At 37.4% G+C, this 20559-nt stretch overlaps 1 protein-coding gene across 1 annotated transcript in view; it reads right to left on the bottom strand.

The window, feature by feature from the left end:
- gria1a (glutamate receptor, ionotropic, AMPA 1a) overlaps positions 1-20559 on the bottom strand; it is a 113274-nt gene that overhangs the window by 79327 nt on the left and 13388 nt on the right. The window contains exon 3 of the mRNA XM_053505764.1: positions 12080-12319. Within this exon, the coding sequence (XP_053361739.1) occupies positions 12080-12319 (240 nt within the window). The remainder of the gene's footprint in view (positions 1-12079; positions 12320-20559) is intronic.

Below are 20559 nucleotides of genomic sequence, written 5' to 3'. Positions count from 1 at the left end.
TACACTAAAGTATCCCACATAGTTTTGCCAAATATATAACATGGTGTTTAAACAACATCCAAATCGCATAATGTCCTGTTTCACAGAATGTATCACTGATGTTTATGCCTGCAATAGCAATAACAAAGTGTAAAAAATGTTTATTTCTTGGCTTTAGCATTCTCCACAAACTCTTTAAACATAGTTAAACCACTCATGGCAGCCCCTACGTTGCACAGGAAGTATTTTCCCCTCAGTGATTATGTGAAAAAAAATATGTAATTGGCTCATCAAAATGTGTTGGCATTTGCACAAAAACCAGGTGGCTATATATTGTATCATGATTTGCTCAATAAGTGGAACTTTTTTAAATGAACATTTTGTTCAAAAAAAAAAAACGTGTTAGGGAATAATAATTTGCCAAAATTACATAAAGTCCAAAAAATTCTGCTGTCAAACCGTTCATATTTACTCCTGACTTAACGTACTTCCTGTGTGCCTCATTCAGCAATTGGATGTAGTCAAGTAGTAAATGGCTGCTGCTTTCATTAAAAATCAAGTTCTTTCTTAAGATATGAGGGTTCACATGTTTAAGAGTCCAAATGCATGTAAAATATATACTGTATAATCATAACTGTCCAGGACAAATAGGTACTGTACATTTTAATACCAGGTATAATTCACCAAATTGGGGGATTAATGTACCAAGGACAACATTATGAAGCGACCAATAAGAACTTAGTCTATGTTCTCATTACAAACCACATTGTTTAATTTTGGTCAGATCAGATTTGCATGTCATGATAGTTGACCTTCATAATTACAAGTGACTTTTATCTGAGTCTAACGTGGATGCGCCTGTCCTCTGAAATGGAACACATTCTAAGATTTCATTCAATTACCTTTATCTTTAATTACAGCACACAACGAGTTTGCTACTTCATGTGCATAATTGACTCCTAATACCCCCAGAACCAACCTTTCAGTCCTGGAATTTGAGTACTGGAATATGCCTGTTCCGTCAGGAAAGAACAACTTTTTGATTTGTTAACCTGGTCCTTCAATTAATTCAGGTCGTCTGCTGAGCTAATTCTATTGCCACATAATCTTGCTGACCCTAGACCTGACCAACCCGAAGCAACCCCAGATCATAACACTGCTTCCAGAAGGTTATACAGTGGGCTCTACTGTATGTATGATTGGTGCATTATTTGTGATTCCTTTCTTACCCAAATGCACCTATGGTTCTGAACTCATCAGACCACATTACTTTTTTTTACATTGCTTCAAATTCCAATCTTGATGCTACCTAGCAAATTAAAAACAATTTTCTGATTAGTCTCACTAACAATTGGCTTTCTAATGGCTACACATCTGTAATTAAATTCCAGTAATTTCAACTCTCCTTACATGTTTTCTTTGCTTGTTGTTGCCCAATAATTTGACCCCCCTAAAATAGATTTTTTTGGGCCAGGTAGTGTATTTTAGCAAAAATGTATTTGGGTTTTTGCTCTGGAGGATGGAAAGCAGTTAATCTAATATATTTGTTGTGGTCCAAAAAAAGCCAAACAACAGTCTTTAGATGTTTTATTACTGTACTGTAGATATGGATAGCACGCCTATGAAATCCCCACCCTGTTAGTGCTGACTAAAAGTTGCATGACTGCATTTTGGAAATGCACTTCCAATCTAGGACCACATACAAAAGTGACTCAGATCTGATCTGAAAAAAGATCAGTACTGGTACAGTACTGTGAACGTAGCCTTTATAGGGCTTTACTTGTCTGGAACCAAACAAGAGGGGCCTATCCTGTAAAGGGACATATTGAAAACAATAATGTATGTTAAGGATGGGAATCACCAATGACCACCGTATCATCAAGTATCATCATGATACCTACCAGGTGACAAATTTATATTGCGATTCTTTATCAAGACTTTATCCCAATTTGATATTACATTTTGCTGATTTTGTTACAAATTTAGATTCGTGAACCTCAAAAGTTCAAAAAAAGTTATGTGAACCTAGATCATAACTCAAAAATGTAAGACCTTAGCTTTATTAAGCAGCTTCACAACTGTATTTATCATGAGTAATTAAATGTACTGTAGCCAATTGCTTAGTCCCAGTTGGACTGCTGACCAGGAGGTCCCCGGTTTGAGCCCCGATGTCACTGGGCTGCTGCTGTTGGATCCTTGATCGAGGTCCGTCACCCCAGGTGCTCAGATACAATCTGGTGTCAAGCTGCCAACCCGGTCATGTAAATAACTGCAACAAAAACTATGTACTGTATAAATATATCCGTTGTCTGATTTTCCAGGTGGCACGTAGACAGGCCAACAAACCATTGCCTATAACCTTAAGTTTTCTCTTTTAAAAACCAAGAGCAGCATTTATACAATACAAAATTACTTAGTAAAGTAAAAAATATTAACATTTAACTTGAAATAAAATTAGGCAAAAAACTTTTTTTACAATGACTTTGTGTTGACCAGTTGAGAGCAAACAGTTCTAACACTAGCATGTGCAGCTCCTAACGCATACAAGTTTCCAATCCAATTCCAAATCACTGAATGATTGACTAGTGCATCTCTATTATGAATGTAAAAAAATCATTTTAAAAATTTATTTTTGAGTCCGTGTGGCGATACAGGAATCACCACACAAACGAACCAAGATACATAACTGAATAGGTTTTCTCCGCATCTTTACTGTATGTTGCGACAAATTTACCATTGCTGTCTAACGCAAACATGCACAGACCTCCCCACAAAAAAGCATTTCCTTAACGGGCTTAAAATAAAACAGGAACAGTGCAGGGCTGTATCTAGGCAACAGGAGGCTGGTAATATGGATTCCTACAATATGGTTCCTCTTACTCACAGAGAGTTAATGGCCCTACAGCCCTAGTCCCTTAGAGCTCCCAGCAGATAAAACCATCAGCAAGTCACAGAGACATATATCAAAAGCCTAGCTTCCACAATAGCCCAGCACACACAAGCTCATCCTGAGGACAGGGCAATAAAAAGTTGACAGAGAAAGAGATGAAAAAGAGGGAAAAGAGGAAGCTTCTTTATCTGTACCTCTCACTCTCTGTCTTAAAGATAGTCTGCAATATGCAGGGGAAATGACTTTTACACTGAAATCTAGTGACAGGTGATACTATTCTAGGGCCACTGCAGCTGATTGTATGTTGGGGATGAAGGTGGCACACTTGGTGTTGACTGCACATTCAAACTCATCATATATACTTAAGAACAACTTTTTTTTTTATTTGTGTACACTCAGGTCCACAAATTTTGAAACATTATTTGGCATTTGGCCTCAGTATGCAACCATGCACTAAATTTGAAATGAAACAAGATTAACTTGAATCATAATGATGGGATAATTATGTATAGATAAAGACAGGAAGAGCTCAGATATCACATTATCTGTCAAACATGATAGAGGCAGTGTTATGGCACAGGCATGTATGGTTGCATATAGTAGGATTTTCTTCACTGGCCAAATCAGTAACCTGCTTTCAGCATGTTATTCACTTAATGAAGACAAGACTGAAGGCAGAAATTCCCACAACAAGCAACAGCTGAAGACAGCTGCAGTAAAGGCCAGGTAAAGCATATTCAGAGAAGAAGCTACAGTAATCATTTGGTCATTTCCAAGGGTTCCACACTTTTATAGCGTTATATTCCTGCCACAATTCTAAGCGCGTGGTTTGACATTTTGAGAGCAGACAAAGCACTCTATGCGCATGCAATGTCTCTACTGCGCGCTCAACAGCTCGATTCTACACGTGCAGTTTCTCCCTTGCTCGCTCAACGTGTTCTCCGCGCACACGCGACTTCTCGATTCTGTGCGCGCTCAACTCTGCCTGCACACGCGTGCAACATTTATTTTCTGTGCACACTCGACTCAACTTTGTCTAGTGTTACAAAACTGCCACAAAACTAGCCAATCACAGACATCCCCACACTACGTCTGATTGGCTGTTCCTTCTCTATCAGCTGCCAATTTACACCGCATAACGCATACTATAATTTATATAGTGCTTTTAAAATGGTAATTGTCTCAAAGCAGCTTTACAAAATCAAAAGAAAATAATACGAAATTAAAATTATATTACTATATATAATTATATACAAATGAAAAGAAATTATATAAGGGAAGCAATGTAAATAAAGTTGTATTTATGTATAAATATTATAGTATTTATTTTTATTTAATAAAGTATTAGTATAGACCAGTTTCGTTTGTCCATTGTGTGTTTTTATTTACTTATCTAATTATCCATATAGCTCATTGTTAGACTACATCGACTAAAATTCAAATCGGACAACTCGGTCGCTTTACTTATAAACCTTTATTTACAATGCTTCCGTTAAGCAGTCGATAGTAGTGCCACTTGATTTGAGGAGAAACAGCCAATCAGAAGTAGTGTGTGGAATTCTGTGATTGTCCAGCGTTACAAAACTGTCACAAAACCAGCCAATGTTGAGCGAGCGTACAGGCAGAGTCGAGCACGCACAGAATCGAGAAGTCGCGCGAGCGCAGAGAAAACGTTGAGCGAGCAGGGAAGAAACCGCACTTATAGAATCGAGACATTGCACGCGCATAGAGTGCTTTGTCTGCTCTCACAGGCTACTGTACGTTTACACTGCAGTTCTCGATGCCTAATTCTGATTTGTTGCTTATATCTGATTTTTTGACCGTCTGTTCTTTCAACTATAACTCATATCCGATACACGTGTTTATATGAAGGTAAAACAGTAGCAAAACCCGAGAGCTTGCAAATTCGAATGTGAGAACTTGTAAAATTAATATTTGTATTTGTAAGTTGAAATTTATACTCACAGCTCTGATGTGAAAAGCTGCATCTATCGATTTGCACACCTGTGTTTTGAATTCGAAGTTGCAGATTAATAGTGACAAATGTGTAAAGTGTCATTCACATAAACAAAATGACAGGCACAATTGTGTACTACACATTTATCTTTGCGCTTTACTTCAGTTTCGCTGTACAACCACAAGTCGGGGCTTACAACCTCTCAGATCTGGCAGTACAACCTCAAATCCCAGCGCTCTGACTTTTGCTACTCATTTTGCGATATTCCTGTAGCAAAACTCACTTGTGCATTTGTAAACGCGGGGGCGGGGCTGGGGTGGGAATGAAGTCATTTTATTGGTTGATGCCTCACCAATGAACATTTAAATGGTTGGAGCCAGCCAATGAAGTGGGACGTTTTGTGCGCGATGACGTCACAGACTACACAGAGCAGCTCACGCCGTTTCGGTGGTGGTGGTCGTCTATGCCAACCAATTAAACGACATTGCTGCGCTTTTACTGGTATATAAAATCCAGTAAAACTAATGATATTTCATTAAAATATTTTCCAAGCGTTTAAAAACAAAATAGCTGATACATATGCATACAAATGTTTGCATCGTGGCTGGCGTTGTTTATTGGTGAGGCATCGACCAATAAAATGACTTCATTCCCACCCCAGCCCCGCCCCCGCGTTTACAAATGCACAAGTGAGTTTTGCTACAGGAATATCGCAAAATGAGTAGCAAAAGTCAGAGCGCTGGGATTTGAGGTTGTACTGCCAGATCTGAGAGGTTGTGAGCGCCGACTTGTGGTTGTACAGCGAAACTGAAGTAAAGCGCAAAGATAAATGTGTAGTACACAATTGTGCCTGTCATTTTGTTTATGTGAATGACACGTTACACATTTGTCACTATTAATCTGCAAATCGATAGATGCAGCTTTTCACATCAGAGCTGTGAGTATAAATTTCAACTTACAAATACAAATATTAATTTTACAAGTTCTCACATTCGAATTTGCAAGCTCTTGGGTTTTGCTACTGTTTTACACTTGCCATACCATCTGAAACATCGCGCATACTTAAAGGGAGGTTTTTGCGCTACACACTAGCCAAGATAGAGGAAGGTGAAGTATGCTTGACGATCTGTGATATATGCAAAGTTCGCGAAACGTCACCATGGTTTTAAAACGGATGAGGAGAAAAAAAAAAACGGCATAACTGCAGCCTGTGCATATGCTTCATTCACCAAATACTGATTTCTTAGGGGGGCGCTGGGTGCTTTTCCTTTTCCATGTCACCAGTGATGTTATAATTCCACACAAGCTTCCACCGGAGAATAACATTACGTCATTAAACCGCGAAGAAGTCGCAGTTATAATTACATACAGAACACAATGGCTATGTTTACACTGCCAGGTGAATGTGACCCAATTGCAATTTTTCGCTCATATGTGACACATATCCGATATGTTCTATGTCCGTGTAAACAGGAAAAAAAAACATGCATTCTGATATTTCGAGATCGGTTTCAGGCTTCCTTCATATGTGGAAATAAATCAGATATAAATCAGATATGTGCTAATGTGATTGTCGTGTAAACAGACAGATCGGATTTCCTGACATAAGGCAATCTTATGTTTCTAATTATTTTAACATTATTCAATTTTTATAAACCTTATGAATTTAGTCTGCTTCTCTCATAATTGTTGCATCACCAATATACAGTATATTGGTGAGTCTGTTCCCATGCGATACAAGCAGTGACACTACCTCCACCCTGCTTGTCCACTGAGTCTGTATCTTTTTCAATAATTAACAAATCATTCCTTCTACTCATCAAATCATGCCTTCACTGAATGTATTCAATGTTGCACAGGAAGCAAAAAAAAAAAAAAAAAATAGTTTTATACAGCACATGTTTTTCATGTCATTTGTCAAAATTAGTCAGGCATAGCAATGCTGCATATTTACTAAAAATTTGCAGTGGAAATAGGCTACTGTGCGGCATGGCTTTTTTTCAAACTTTCAGCCTGCTTGACCATTGAGTTTGTATGTTTTGGATCATGAACAAATCATTCCTTTCTCTAAATATTGGCCGTTCTATCACTTTGGTAGAGGTTAATCTTTTTTCCAGAACTCAACATTTTATTTCTTAGTGAACTCCAAACTGGTCATCAGATGCATAATGCTATCAATATAATTAATATAAAATTATTATAAATAAAATAATATAAAACCTGCTCACACTTCAATTAGGTCACAGGTTATTTTAAATTTGATTGTGCAAAGTTAAAATGGTGTTGTTTGCACACTACACTCACTCTAATGCTATGTAATTAAATAGACTATGAATTATGGCAGGGATTTTAGAGGATGTCGCTAACTTTTAACTCATATCAGTTATCGCAAACATAAAATATCCTGTCTGCTCTTTGTTTGTCTTTTGTTTTCTCTGCCCGTCTCTTTGCCTCTCCTTTATTTATGCCTTCATACTCATAATGTGCTATATTTTTGCACGGAATGTATTTAAGGATGTGCAGGAAGCATTACAGCAAAGTTAACTGCAAACATTCAACTTATGTTTCTATATTTTTTTTTTATGTGATTTGTCAAAATTAGTAAAGCAGAGCAATGCTGCACACTTCCTTAAGTCCCTGTTGATTTTTGTGAGAGCATACAGTGTTATGAAAATAGGCTACTGTGCAGCATGGCTTTTTTTTTGTTAATTCATTGTTATAAATCAATTAGGGCACCTACTTTATGGATTCTTTATAAGATGTTATTTTCAAACTATGGATAAGTTTTCCAGTGGCTCAAAATTTACCTACATATGACATAATCCAGCACATACAGTCTGTATTTATTAAACATAAATATAAGAAAAAACAATCATAGAATTATGACTCTGAACTGATATAGCAGTTACTACACAAAACAAAATATAACTTACAGTTAAAATAATGACACTAATCATACAGTAGCTAAACAGGAACAAATGAGAATAACGAACTTAACCATGAATCCAGAAATTAGCAAACAGATCAGCTTAAAAATCCGCCCAGGACGCTCCCCATATAAACATGGCTCCTAAATAGGGTTGTCAACCATCCCGTATAATAATGAATCATCCCCTTTAGTGGAAAGCAAAAGATCTGTTCCATATTGAACCAAAGTAGGACACACTTTGTTCCGGATATTTGAAAATCAAATTGAAATCTATGGGAGAAATATTACAGGTTAGACTACTAAGACACAGTGATTTATACAAAATAAACAGTCAATGCATAGAAGGAAAACCACCCCTCTCCCTCAGCCTGTCTGTCATGTTGTCTACCAAGACAAAGAATGTGCTTCTCACTGGTATTTTGCCTGGGGCGGGAAAATAATGCTAAAGTTCAGAATGATGATAACATTTGCGTGATCAGTTTTGCACTCGCTTGCACGTCGCATTTTTTCATGTCACCATTTGGGTCAATTAACCTTGTTGGTGCCTTTATTCTAGTTTGTGACAGAGAAAGTGGACTGACTTAGAAGGTTTTTCACTCAGAACTACGAGATGGAAAGAGAATGGGGCTTAGTGCACATCATCTCTGGTGAACTGTGGGGTGAGCAGAAAAAAAGCACAAATCCAACTTTCTATAACAATTATTAAAATCACTTACATCATAAAATGCCATACTGGGAATACCTAGGGCACTATAGAGATTCACAGGATTATTTCATTCATCTGTATTGTTCGGAATGGGTGAGGGTAATATATAGGGATGCACCGAAATTTCGGCCGCCGAAAATTTTCAGAAAGAAATTTTATTTAGTTTTGTTATTGTTAAACAGCCTTATTACTGTTATTTATTATCAATAAAAGTTTGATTGCTTAATTAATTTGTAGTTTTTTTAATACAAACAAAAAGAAAATATTTTAAACATGTTTTTTAATGAAGCCATTTTCGGTTTTGGTATCGGTTTTCGGCCAAGTGCATCCAAAAATTTCGGTTTCGGCCCAGAATTTTCATTTCGGTGCATCCCTAGTAATATATACAATAACACATAGTCTTCCCTCTTAATTGGGACTGTGACAAATGTGACAATGTCTTGATGCTAACATTTTATAACAACGTAGGACAGAAAAGGAGGGAAAAAAAGATAAAAGTATGTACTGTAGCTGTTATCTCTATAATATAATATACTTGGTAAATTAGTAACATAACTCATATGTTTAACCTGCTTGTGAGTGTCTCTTATAGAATACTGGATAAAACCAACTGATTAAAAAAGAAATAATACTAACTATTCTAAATAGCTTATATATGTACATCACAAAATAAAAAAATATATATTTATGAGGGGTGTTAAAGTCAAACTTCAACTTGCAGTGAATTTTCTTGTGAATTAATGCATAAAAACAATTTCCCCCTCCATCCAAAAAAAAACAGGCCATGTCTGTTTCAGAAAGCACCTACAGTAACATGCCTATGGAGAGACCAGGGAATCCTTTCCGTAATTTCCTGTTTGTTTACCTCAAGATACCCAAATTTAAAATACAGGTCATCAAAGCTGAGTGGAGGCTATAGACAGTGAGTCTAGAACAGAAACTGGGCTGGTGTTTGGCATGTGACTGGGGCTTTAGGATGGGTGCTGTGCACGGACTTGCACTTGGCACTGGGTCTGGATTCATATCAGGGCTTTGTGATCTTTGTGATAGACATACGCCATATTTTGTTGACTTTAAGTCACTTTATTGAAACTGTGGAAGTATAAGGAGTGTCAAAGTCCTGTTGGAAATACTAATTATGACCAAGTTCTATAATGTACTGAGCTAGTATTATATGATGTATTGAGTCATGATGCCATCTGTTTTCTGAAATGCACCCATCCCTTTTTCACCAAAACACTCTAACATAATGCTGCCAACCATTCACTTGACAGTTGGTGATGGTGTTCTTTTTATTAAAAGTCTCTATCCGAAATCTAATTCCCATTAGCCCTTGTACATCAGAAGATGACACACCTAAGGAACATTAATCTCTAATAAATACTGGTATTTAAGTTCTGTCTTGAGAAGCACTCCTTGTCTTTAGTATATCGCATTCACCTTATTTTGTGTTCCAACATTTTCCCTGTTCTTGTTGGTCGTATACAGTAGTTCATGTTCCTAGTGTTTGTTTTTTTGTTTTACTGACTAAACCTGCATCTGGCCTCCAAATCCAAACCCCAACAGAAAACATAGCCCACTGTAGATGCAGCAGACATACTTTGGTGCAATGTGGCCCACAACGAGCAAATCCAGGAGAATCAGAGGCAACTCAACCAGCTGCTGTTCTGGATCAGGTTAAAGCTGGTGTCCCTCAAAGGATTTTTGTGGAGCTATAATCTGTGTCAGCCAGGTGTACAGTAATAGCTGCTTTCATGCCAGAGGCTGTTGGGGCAACCTTTATAACCCTGCTCAAGCCAGAAGCTGAAGGAGTAGCTAGGCAAGCCATGTTCAAGTCAGAGGCTAAAAGGGCAGCCTCATGAGTTACATTCAGAAAAAGTCAGATGGGATGGATTTTTAAGTTAGGCTAAAAAACAGAGGCCCAAAGGGGTGGCCTCGTATGCCGAGCAATGCCCAACTTAGAGAATGAGGAGGAGGCCTTTCAAGCTGCAGTTTAGGTTGCGGGGGCTGCAAGCTGCTAAGGTAAGAAGTTTACTGACCCCAATGACATTAGGTCGTCACCCTGTCCACAAGTAATGTTACTCTGCCACCCTGCCATGTTAGGACTCAATAATTTTACGACTCTGAATGTCACCCCACCTCACTTCTCAGTGGGGGCTTTGCTCCACCTGCCACCTTTGCTTAGTCCAAATCCTGCAAGTTTATATTGCACAATTAAACATAGCTGTGAATTCTGCTTTAGATTTTTCATAATGCAACTTCCCCAAGCATTTAAGAGGTCGCTGGTAATGATCATTAATGATTTGCTTCCCATCACATTTTTTTCTGACGTTGACAGTTCAGCACTCTCCTTTCAGGTTTAATAATGTGTTCGCTGTTTTTTAACCTCACTCCAATTCAATTTTAGCAATTCTTTTTTCTTTTCTTTTGCGTGAGGCACAACCTTTTAAAACAGTTACTTTATTTTTTGCCAAGGAGTGTATGTGTATTTACTAGCATCAGTGGTAGGCATCCTAATGGACCAGTGTATAGCAAACACTAAGCACTTTCATTGACTAAGGGTGGACATTTCAGCTTAAGTGCCAATGAGAGGTATTTAAAAGTTATTACAAACTTCTGAAATCCTGTCAAATTATTCAGGATAGTCAACATGATAGGATACATGCCTTTGACCCTCTACTGGAATTCTGATATAGTAAATTAAAGGTGAAACTTTGATTGTCTTTAATCAATTGGTTTAATTGATTTAATGATTTGTTTTTAATATAAAAAAGTAGATTCCCATAGCTGCATGTTACTTAAACCCATTAGTGGTTCATACCTGTAGGTCCACAAAAATCAAAACGGATTTAAAATTGCTTTAAGTTTTTTTCTTACAGAGATTTGGAAGACCCAACCCTGGCAACCCCAGGGTTCTCTTAACAAGAGACAAACGCAGATGATCCTGCCATACCAGTGCATCAATAATGCAATAGGAAGTTAGAGCACAAACACTTGTTTTAATGATAAAGTAATCAGATGTTTTTGTACCTAACTTTGCTCTACCTTTAAGTACCTAAGAGTACTTAATCGTCATCCAAAAGCCACTGAGCAGATGAATTAACATAACAGGCAAACCCATTGTTACAGTCATAACTGTCAAAATAGTGACATTATGCAGACAGAGGAGCACCAGTAAACAGTGTAACAGTAGGCAGTGCACTATAATTTACTGTATGATAATGTGCATGTAACAGTAGTAACATTAGTATGTAAACAATCAGTAATATTTTTATGCCAAAATATTACATCATATTACAGTACTATTTAGTACTATTTACTATTAACAGTTTTATATCATTTAACAACAATAATAAAGCTTTCTTTGATACCATGACACTTTTTTTTATTTACAACAACAACCATGGAACACTTGAAATAGGCTATCAACCAATTGGAGAATGTTCATTCATATTCCTATTGAAACAACAACCTATTATATATAATATGCTTACTGAAACAACAACACTGCCAACTAAGGCACACACCGCACCAAATAATTGGAAATATTTTTATGCCCCCAAAAATGCATAAAATAAAAAAGGTTTTAAATCCCAATGATTTCAACTTCACACCCACCTGAGTCAGAGCTATACATGTAGACAAACTTGGTCCACTTGTAGTGTTCAATGGCTCCCACCAAGGCATCCTGCAACTCCGGCCGCAGTTGAATCACAAATTGGTTGGAGGCCTCAATGGGGAAGCTGGGTGTCACAAAACAGACGTGCAGTGCGCCGCAAAATGACATCAGCATGCTCACCGTCTTCCTGTCGTACACACCAATGATGGCATACACTCCTTTTGCAAACTGTGAACAAACTGGAAAATAACAAAATAAGATAATTGTTAAGGTATGCAGAAATTAAGTGCTTCAAATTTTTTGCAGGTAATCTCTGAAAGGAATTAAACAAAAAGAATCTTAGTAGTTACCAGCATTCAAACATCCAAAAATCACTGCAGTAGGAATAAATATATAGAAAAGCAGTAATGTGGCTGTTCCTTCAGTGTGAATTGGCTCATGCTGAGTGCTTATGTGGGCTGGGCGGCTCATGAAAGATGCTAATCAATACACTCCACCAATCCTAAATACCACAATCCCTGCTTCCCCAGTGAAGCAAAATATCCACCATCTGTTTCTTAAACTGCATCCTAAACCAGGATTCTCCACTAGGTCAAGGTTTTGAATTCTTGCCACTTTCTGCGCCCCGAATAGGATTTTCTTCTCACTGTATGCATAAGCTTCATATTCTTAGTGTTTGTTTCAAACAGATTTCAGTTTTTGTGTTGAAAGCACAGGGTCCAGCAGGAGATGCCTGAGGGAGTACTGGGGTGTAGGGCAAACTGGCATGGCCGTCACCCAGCAGGCTGAGCTACTACACAAGCAGGAGAAATTGGCATTCATGCAGAGGATACCGGCAAATGTCCATGTGTGGTACCATCAGTGATCTTGTGCAATAAATTTAATGCAGACATCAGAGTAACATGAAGAGTCTTACAAATACAGCACTAAGGGCAGAAAAAAAAAATCAGTCATTTGGTTTTAGCTTTCAATAATATATGTTATACAAATATTTTTTCACAACACAAGTGACCACAAAAATGTTGGTCACAGGAGCAACACAGGAAATATTTAATGTAGTGTTTTACAAAGCTGATAGACATGCAGCTGATCATAACTATAACTACAATTCTGCTTGGGGTGAAAGAGAGAGAATGAGACTAAAAGAGGTAGAGTCTGCCTCCCTCTGATCTAGCTATTACCAAAGACATATGGCACATCAGATCAGTTTCCACGCATTACTATATGCCATCTGTGCCTATGTTGAATGGTCACTTTCCTTCTTTTTTTTAACCCACACACTAGTAACTGTTTTAACTAGAAACCTATCATCCCATTATTATTAAAATATTTAGCTTTCTATAACTGCAATGACTAGTAGATTATTAGTTCAGGGCTGTCAAATAACCACATTCCAGTTAATAGATATATGTACCCTGTAAGCAATGCAATCTGTATGGCATAGCTAAGAATTTCACAGACACACCAAGTACAAGTACATACCATCTGATGTTAAGCTTGTTGGACCTTGACTGAGCATTCAGTTATCTTCTCGAACTTAGACAAAATTGCAAATGTTGTTCTAAAGCAGAGTCTACAAATCTGTATTTCAATTTGCCTAGCAGGTTTAAAAAGTTTAACAAGCAGCAATCTGTGAAAGGAAAAGCTTGGCCATCCAGAGTCAGTGGTCTTAACATTGAGGTTGGTAGCTGTTGAAGTAAGAGGTTATGAGACAAACAGCCATCAGGCATGTAACTCTAGTCCTGCCAACATTGGCTCTAACAAACAAAGCCATGCCATGTCTCCTCATAGCTTCTGCCAAACCATCAAGACTATTGGAAATGTATCTAAACTGAGCAGTTGCTCCATCATACTGTATACCTGTGAGGCCATGTTTTTTTGGCCACTCTGGTCAGTTATTTTAATGCTCTGACCTAATGAAACACAGCAGAGGGGTAATTATTAAAGCTTTTGAGTCTAGCTGATTAGACTTGGCTGAGTGTGGCTACCTGCACCGTGTAGCCCATAAGAGCTGCCATGGTGATGCTCTGGCTGGCATGTCTTGTTATACCCACTGAGCAGACTTTTATTCTTCTCAGCAGCTTAGCAAATCTCAGGAGCTTTAGCTTCCTCTCTCTGTTTGCTCTCTGTTTGGCAGTGATACATGGTGAGATTAGGGTTTATACTGCTCCCACAAATTGCATTTCCAGAGTCCAATTTACCTGTTCCGATATTTTAATCTGTTTTCGCTCTGCATTTTACTGATTCCATTTCATCTGTGTGAGAAAAAAATCTTTTCAGCTGGCAGCGTGTGAAAAAACACAGTCATTTCCAAAAGGAGACTCTGGGGAGAATTTTGGAGCTTAAATACTATTTGACTTTTCCTTCTCTGTCTTTATCTTCTCTTTTATTTCTCATTCTCATTCTCCTGGGATTTCATTTGAAACCCCAGGTGTTTATTCGTACACCGTTTTGTTGTGCATACTGATGGAGGGATAATGCATCTGCCTAAGAATAAAGTTGATTTGCATGGTGTGCAGCCAAGTGGCTCCACCTCCTGCATCTACATCCCTCCTTTTAGCACACGTTCTGTTCTTTCCCCAAGCTCCTCGGTTTTTTTACTTGCACATGCACACACACAGCTGTACTTCAAGACTTGTTCAGCACCAAATGATTATGTGGCTTGAACACATTTTTTGTATTGACATTCTGACTGAAAACCTTTTCTTCCTTTTCACCACAGGGCAAATATTGTTACTGCTACCACAACACAGTGTTTTTAAAGAATGCCCTGCATGCTACCACAGCCAAGGGCTTCTTTTTTCATTATCCAAACATAGGAAATAGGCTGAGTAGACCATCATAGTTAAGCTTTTTATTTTTCGTCTGAAAATTCCTGAAAAAAGCACTAATACATAATCCGACTGTCATTTTTGACAGCGGGCAAATTACCCTACCCAGCAACAACTCTGATGTCATGACTGAAGCCATAGCTTCACGAAGATTCCAAACTCAAAAAATATTTATGCCACTTACCGCATTAAATTGGAAAATTCTGCATAAAAATAATGACATGTGAAAATCAGAAGACTGCAGTTTATTGCTCATAATAAATACATATGCAGGAATTTATACAGACATTGCCAATAATTTAAGTACTTACTTATTTTTAATAACCTTTGTTAATTAAATACTGGCATAACATGCTTTTAATGCAATAATGTGTGCCATTATTAAACGTATGTAAATGGTTAAATTCTAAATGATGCATTTAAAGGTCACATATTGCATTTTACATTGCAATCGCAATATGTCAAAATAATCAGGAATTGTTTTAATCAAAATGTACAGCATTAGTTGCTTTCTTATAAATGCTTTAATCCACTGGCCAAAGCATTCAAGTTATACTGTATACAGTGAAATTAACTCTACTTTGCTTTTAACCTTATCATTTGATATCATAAACTTATCATTTGATTTATGTACCTCCCACAGGCACATAATCACCAAAGGAAGACTAAGACTAAGGTTCACATTCCAATTAAAATTTTTTGGTCAGATGGAAATGACAGTTCCTGTTCATAATTATAAGTCCCTTTTCTTTGTCTCTATGGATGAGTCTGTCCTCTGAAACGATACGCATGAGCAATTTTTACATCTTTTTTTCATGTTAAATGAGTTAAAAACAGTTCTATTTGTGTCACCAGTCATTCCTTTTAAACAATGTAGGCTATTTTATCAAAAACATGCTTGGGTTTTGCTCTGCAGGATGGCAAACAGTTAGTCAGCTGTATCTGTTGAGGTCCACAAAAAGCACGAAAGCCAGATGCCTTGCTTGAGCCAGTTTAGCAGCTATTGTTAGCATTGTTATACAATTTCCACACAGGCGGTGTTGACTAATGTCATGTACAGAGGCAAGAAGGCGCATGAATTCTGATCTGACTGTTGTCATACAATGTGGTATGACCACGGATGTGTATCGAATCAGATCAGTGTCACATTAGGCTAAGACAGTGAATTGAGTCACTTAATGTGGTGTGAAAATAGCCTAAATGTAGAATGGGGTGTTAAATTAGGTGAATATAGTTTATATACGGTAGCTAACAAACAACTAACTGGCTATCAGAGTACATTATCATCTTTCCAATAAATAGACTATAATAACAGGGCACTGCTCATTTTTTTCTTTTCTTTCTTTTTTAAGGCTGGATTCTGCATAAACCAGAGGTCACATTAACCAAATATTTTCCACAATCCCAGAAAACCCTTACAAAAAAGTCTGCAGTTGAACTGCAGTTTTTCTTTTTTAATATATGCACTACACTATATGCAGGAAATGCAATGATTTGAAAATGAAAACACTGCATTTTTATCTGCACTTTAATACTGCAGCAATACTGCAATACTATTGCAGTAATACTGTATTGCGCTCCATAGTTCAAACTCTCGCTGAGGATTAGATGTGATCTTGCAGTCTTATTGGTTGGTGAAGACACACCGTACAGTTGTGCATATTTAAGCATTTCTTCATTTTACAATGGAAGATTAGAAGAGGAAGACATATTTTTTTCATTACAAACATACTGTTTGCTTCTATTTGCTTCCATCTGTTTGCCTGTGCCTGAAAATAAGATAAAGTTGAAACTGGAATTCTTTAATAAACCAAGGGTTTAAAATCACAATTGAGCCACATTACTTTAATGAAATAAGGCATTTAGTAGGAGCCAAACAATAAAAATGATACCTGTTCACATATTGTGATGGTCAGTAATTATAATGGTATTACACATGTTTGAAAGCTGTGCATGGTCAACATTTCAAGTCTCCTGTCCTCATATGTTTTATCCCAGTAACCTGCACTAATTAATCAGCACAGTATGAATCCTTAGCAAAGGATGTTTATGGTAGTTATCAGGAACAAACAATAATAATAGTCTGCCATACATTAATATTACAATAACTACAGGAAATAAACATTTTATATAAAACAGTAAACAATTGCTAATTACTGCTGATGATAATAATAATAATAATAATAATAATAATACACTAGATCATTCTAGTTACTGCAGTTAATTAACTTATATTTAGCAATGAACTGTTCAATAACTAGGTTTAAATGCTTTAACTGCATTGTACTGCATTATACATCACAAAAACTACAGTATAACTGCCCAGAAACTTAAAATATTTTTAACGAAAATCTTAGGATCATCTATCGTTATGAGATATTAGAACACTGAAGGTGATTTACCATAACTTTAATTATTTAACACCCCTGTTATTTGGCGGAAGGGCCTATTCAGTTAATAATCTCTTGTGTGACGATTCATGTATCATGAATCATGTTGGATGTAACCATGCAACCAGACGCAGATCTACTCGGGGCAAACGGGGGCAGCTTCCACCCCACTAAATTACGTTTTGCCCCGCAGTTGACCCCATCCACAACCCCCCCACAACTTCACCACAGTTCTAAACACTGTAAATGTGAAAACAAATCCACAGCAATGTCCATAAGCTGATACAGATAAGAGCTCTTTAAGAACGTGGGTGAGCTGCACTCTGTACTGCACCTGAACGCCTCGCTCACACAGCCCTGCTGCTGCTACTGACGCACTGCTCAATTCATACCACAAGCTGCTGCGGTATCTCACGCCGAAGTAGAAGAGTTTCTTTGTGAGGGACTAAACTGGTTAATCTCAGTTACACTTAACATTTGCCAAATGTGATTTAGTAATAGTGGTTTGTGTGTTATGTAAAGTCGCTTGCTAAATTAAGTGGATCATAAAATTAACAAATAAACTTGATAATTAAAACTCTAAATAAGTCTAAGCTTTATGCCTCCCTCACTGCCAGACTAGGAATGTATCAACAATAATGGGATTAAATATCGCAAGATCACTTGGAATAATGACAAACGCAGACGGTTTTGATGTGAGTCAATGGTTATCCTCTTACTTTACTATATATAAGGAAGAGTATCTATGAGTTATATCTTAATTGATTTACTAGTTTTACATTTCCATTTAAAATACAGTGGAACCTCGGTAATTGGTTCCTTTTATAGGAATACATGTAAATATAATTAATTTGTTCACGGTCACTATAAACTACACTCACCTAAAGAATAATTAGAAACACCTGTTCAATTTCTCATTAATGCAATTATCTAATCAATCAATCACATGGCAGTTGCTTCAATGCATTTAGGGGTGTGGTCCTGGTCAAGACAATCTCCTGATCTCCAAACTGAATGTCAGAATGGGAAAGAAAGGTGATTTAAGCAATTTTGAGCGTGGCATGGTTGTTGGTGCCAGACGGGCCGGTCTGAGTATTTCACAATCTGCTCAGTTACTGGGATTTTCACACACAACCATTTCTAGGGTTTACAAAGAATGGTGTGAAAAGGGAAAAACATCCAGTATGCAGCAGTCCTATGGGTGGAAATGCCTTGTTAATGCTAGAGGTCAGAGGAGAATGGGACGACTGATTCAAGCTGATAGAAGAGCAACTTTGACTGAAATAACCACTCGTTACAATCGAGGTATGCAGCAAAGCATTTGTGAAGCCACAACATGCACAACCTTGAGGCGGTTGGGCTACAACAGCAGAAAACGCCATCGGGTACCACTCATCTCCACTACAAATAGGAAAAAGAGGCTACAATTTGCACGAGCTCACCGAAATTTGACAGTTGAAGACTGGAAAAATGTTGCCTGGTCTGATGAGTCTCGATTTCTGTTGAGACTTCAAATGGTAGAGTCAGAATTTGGTGTAAACAGAATGAGAACATGAATCCATCATGCCTTGTTACCACTGTGAAGGCTGCTGCTGGTGGTGTAATGGTGTGGGGGATGTTTTCTTGGGACACTTTAGGCCCCTTAGTGCCAATTGGGCATCGTTTAAATGCCACAGGCTACCTGAGCATTGTTTCTGACCATGTCCATCCCTTTATGACCACCATGTACCCATCCTCTGATGGCTACTTCCAGCAGGATAATGCACCATGTCACAAAGCTCGAATTATTTCAAATTGGTTTCTTGAACATGACAATAAGTTCACTGTACTAAAATGGCCCCCACAGTCACCAGATCTCAACCCAATAGAGCATCTTTGGGATGTGGTGGAACTGAAGCTTCGTGCCCTGGATGTGCATCCCACAAATCTCCATCAACTGCAAGATGCTATCCTATCAATATGGGCCAACATTTCTAAAGAATGCTTTCAGCACCTTGTTGAATCAATGCCACATAGAATTAAGGCAGTTCTGAAGGCGAAAGGGGGTCAAACACTGTATTAGTATGGTGTTCCTAATAATCCTTTAGGTGAGTGTATATTTAGCTTGTAATTTGTTTTGTTTATATCACAAAAAATAAAACAAAGTATGAAAAAGCCTTAATTATACAAAAATAATACATCACTAAATATAAAAAAAAATTGTACAGGAGAGAGTGAACACTTCAATTTTACATGTATTGGTGACATACCTTCCCTTTCTGACGTAAAGGAATGGTGAAGAGGAAGATGGGTGGGGAGGAGGTTAGTGTTTGGAAGAAGAATCCACTTTCATAATAACACTGGGTGATTCTCTTTCAGGGATTTTCTCTCTTTTTTGTTTTTTGGTTCCTAGTTTGTATGTTGCAATCGTTTTCACTAAAATCTATCCAGAGAGATAAGTTTTTCTCTGCACTGCAGTTGTCCTAAAGTAAGACACCACATTATCGTTCATAAGATGTAGCACTCTGTTTTTTCACAGTTTTTTTCAGGTGATACTTCTCGGCAAATGCTTCTTTTTATCAAAATTCTTTTATCACGTACGCGATCCGTGACTGCTGACTTAGCAAAACTGACGCTGATAGCAGCAGTTTGGGATGGTGGTTTCTGCGTAGTATTCCGAGAAAGAGTTTGTAAACAGGGACAAATTTTTGGCAAATTCTTGCCAAAAAAAAAAAAAAATGTGAACCGAGGTTCCACTGTATGTTGATTTTAACCATGAAAACTCACTGATTTCTTTACTGCTGTAGGTCACAGTAATAAAAAAAGAAATAAAGAAATAAAGTAAAAAAAAATATGGCAACAATTTCATCCAATTTCATCCTGACGTCTGGGCAGGAAAAAAATTTGAGAAGATATACACAAAGACACTGAGAAAAGTAATGATGAAATAAAAAAAGAGATGTGCAACTGAATCAAAGCAAGAGACAGAAGCAAGGGTTGATGATGAGACAGGTGAAAACAGAGAGACAGGTGAGCCTGTTCTATTTCTATAAATTTCAGTGCAGTAAAATAACATTGTACTGTAGCTTAGAGATTTAATGATAGTTTTCTGGAATCGCCACTGGCTACAACATAAAGGCATTTTTACGACGTTATGTATAAATGAAAAGCAACAAGCAAATTATTATAAAACCCACCCTGTACGCAGGATAAAGCGGTATACTGTAGATGATGAGTCAGTGACTGAGTGAGTGAGTAAGGTGCATCCCATGTTATTTG

Source organism: Clarias gariepinus, chromosome 10 (genome assembly GCF_024256425.1).
Source record: "Clarias gariepinus isolate MV-2021 ecotype Netherlands chromosome 10, CGAR_prim_01v2, whole genome shotgun sequence".
NCBI lineage: Eukaryota > Metazoa > Chordata > Actinopteri > Siluriformes > Clariidae > Clarias > Clarias gariepinus.
Note: the sequence above shows the minus strand (reverse complement) of the source record. Positions and strands in the feature narration are given on the sequence as shown.